The 2214-nt window shown below is 40.7% G+C and overlaps 1 protein-coding gene across 1 annotated transcript; it reads right to left on the bottom strand.

Moving 5' to 3' along the window:
- Nucleotides 1-233: 233 nt before the first annotated feature.
- Nucleotides 234-1175, bottom strand: LOC114631265 (vomeronasal type-1 receptor 4-like). Its single transcript, XM_028779569.1, has one exon. It carries the CDS (start codon nucleotides 1173-1175, stop codon nucleotides 234-236), a length of 942 nt encoding a protein of 313 aa, XP_028635402.1.
- Nucleotides 1176-2214: the final 1039 nt, after the last annotated feature.

The raw sequence follows: 2214 nt of genomic DNA, 5'->3' as shown, positions 1-2214 counted from the left end.
GGAGTCAACATCTCTGCTATTGTGATATTGACCATGGAAACAAAGGGCAACGAACTTTTTAGCATTGATATCATACAGCATGAATTGTACTTCAGCCAGGCTAAATTACAAACTGTATTGGAAGGAAACAGTGTACATATTCAGTGCCTACTTTGAAGCTTCATATTGACAATGTGTTCACAGAAAGCATCACAGTACAAGAAAGGGAAAGAGGGATGTAGACATTATGGCTCTTAGAGTTCTCTGACTACACAAGCACAGTGTGTTGTCTGGTAAGAACAGACACAGCAGAGCCTGAAAACAGAGATGTAGTGTCTGAGGAGTACAAAGGGAGAGAATGCTGGAAAGCATGCACTCATGGCTAAATTTGCATTTGACAGCCACCTAAATGTTACATCTATCACAGACAGATAAAATGTCAGGACAACAGAGGTTACATAGAAGACCACAAAGGTACTCACTAGGGTGAGGATGCTTTGGGTGGCTCTGGTCTCAAGGGATGACCTAGGTGACAGGGACCTGTGGATATGATTGACCCTCTGCTTGTGTTTGATCAGTATAAACACCATGGAGCCACTGGCCCACATCATCAGTCCCAAAAACATGACATCATTGAATGTCAATAACATTCCATTAAGAATGTTGATGACTCTCCCAGGATTAACAACAGCACAGTATTCAAATTCTTTTACACCAGTAACATTTCTTAAGCTCCTTATGTCATTTGTGTATATAGGAATGAAGGCATATACCAATAGTTGGAGGGACCAACACACGCCCAGGGAAGAACAAACAATCCTGGGAATTCTGACCTTGAGCTGTGCCCACTTGGAATTCCCAGGGCTGATGGTGATGAACTGAAAGACACTCAGCAGGGATGTGGAGCCAAGGGATACACCTCTGGCAACTCTATGAAAATAAAAAACAAGTTTACATGTAAAGTCATCTAGAAAATATGTCTGACCAAATGCACTCATTGTCTGAGGGATGCCTTTACAGAGAAGAACCATGATGCTGGAACAGGTCAAGTGTTTGACAATCAGATCTGTGGGCTTTGCCTTGATCCCAGTAAAGTCAGAAATAATGAAACAACAAAGCAAGGCTGAGTTCCCCAGAACTCCCAGTACAGTCTGGAACAGGAAGAAGATCCCCATGACCATGTCTCTGGAGGCCATTTGATAATGGTCCTAGGTCAGTGTACATCAGGTACATCAGATGCTTGTCAAACAAATTAGACTGTCTCCTTCAGAGCATGTGCATCACTGTGCTGCCTAGAAATCATCACCTTATGTTCATAAGTTTACATATTAACTTGTGTCTTCTAGTATGAAGTTTTCTACAGTTCATTGATTTCCTATTGATTTAATTACAGATAAACAACGTGGACATTGTAGTAAAAGTTGAACTTTATACTGTCATTCTTAAGAGTCTCAGTCAGGCTTTTTTCCTGCATAAAACATCATGGCCAAGAAGCTAGTTGGGAAGGAAAGGGTTTGTTCAGCTTACACTTCCAAATTTCTGTTCATCATCAAAGGAAGTCATCACTGGAACTCACACAGGGCAGAAACTTGGAGGCAAAAGCTGATACAGAGGCCATGAAGTGGTGTTTCTTGCTGAATTTCTTTTCCTGGCTTGCTCAGCTTGCTTTCTTATAGAGACCAGAACTACTAACCTGAAGATGGCACCACCCACAGTATACCTCCCTTCTTTGATCACTAATTGAGAAAATGTCCTACAGTGGTTCCTCATAGAGGCATGTCCTCAAGGAAGGCTTCTTTTTCTGTGATAACTACAGCTTATGTCAAGTTGACAACAAAATCAGCCTGTACAGTGTTTTCATTTTTCAAATGCAATAAAATTAATGCCTGGTTTAATATCCACAAGAGCACTGTTGAGAGGGTCGAATGATCAAACGACATTCAGACGATTGTTCTGCATGCGGACACTCTGCATATTATGAATATCTCAGCAACTGTGAAAAGTATACACTTACCAGAAAGGAGACTGTCTGTCTCCAGAGAAAATACTAAACACTAACTAAGATGCTTTTGACAGTTTACAGCTACTAGATAGTGGGAGTTAGCTTCATTTGAATATATGGGTCCTAGTAGGTTGGTTGACCATGCTCAGAGGATGTTCGCAAACCAAAAATCATATGGGCCATACAAATTGTGCTACATTACTTAAAATCTTGAAAAGATACAAAATTTATCA

This window comes from Grammomys surdaster, unplaced genomic scaffold (assembly GCF_004785775.1).
Source record: "Grammomys surdaster isolate TR1022 unplaced genomic scaffold, NIH_TR_1.0 355, whole genome shotgun sequence".
Taxonomy (NCBI): domain Eukaryota; kingdom Metazoa; phylum Chordata; class Mammalia; order Rodentia; family Muridae; genus Grammomys; species Grammomys surdaster.
This window is presented reverse-complemented; position numbering and strand designations above follow the sequence as displayed.

Bases quoted from the DNA above. Each gene is read 5' to 3' on its own strand.
- LOC114631265 (XM_028779569.1), bottom strand. From the start codon at position 1,175: ATGGCCTCCAGAGACATGGTCATGGGGATCTTCTTCCTGTTCCAGACT.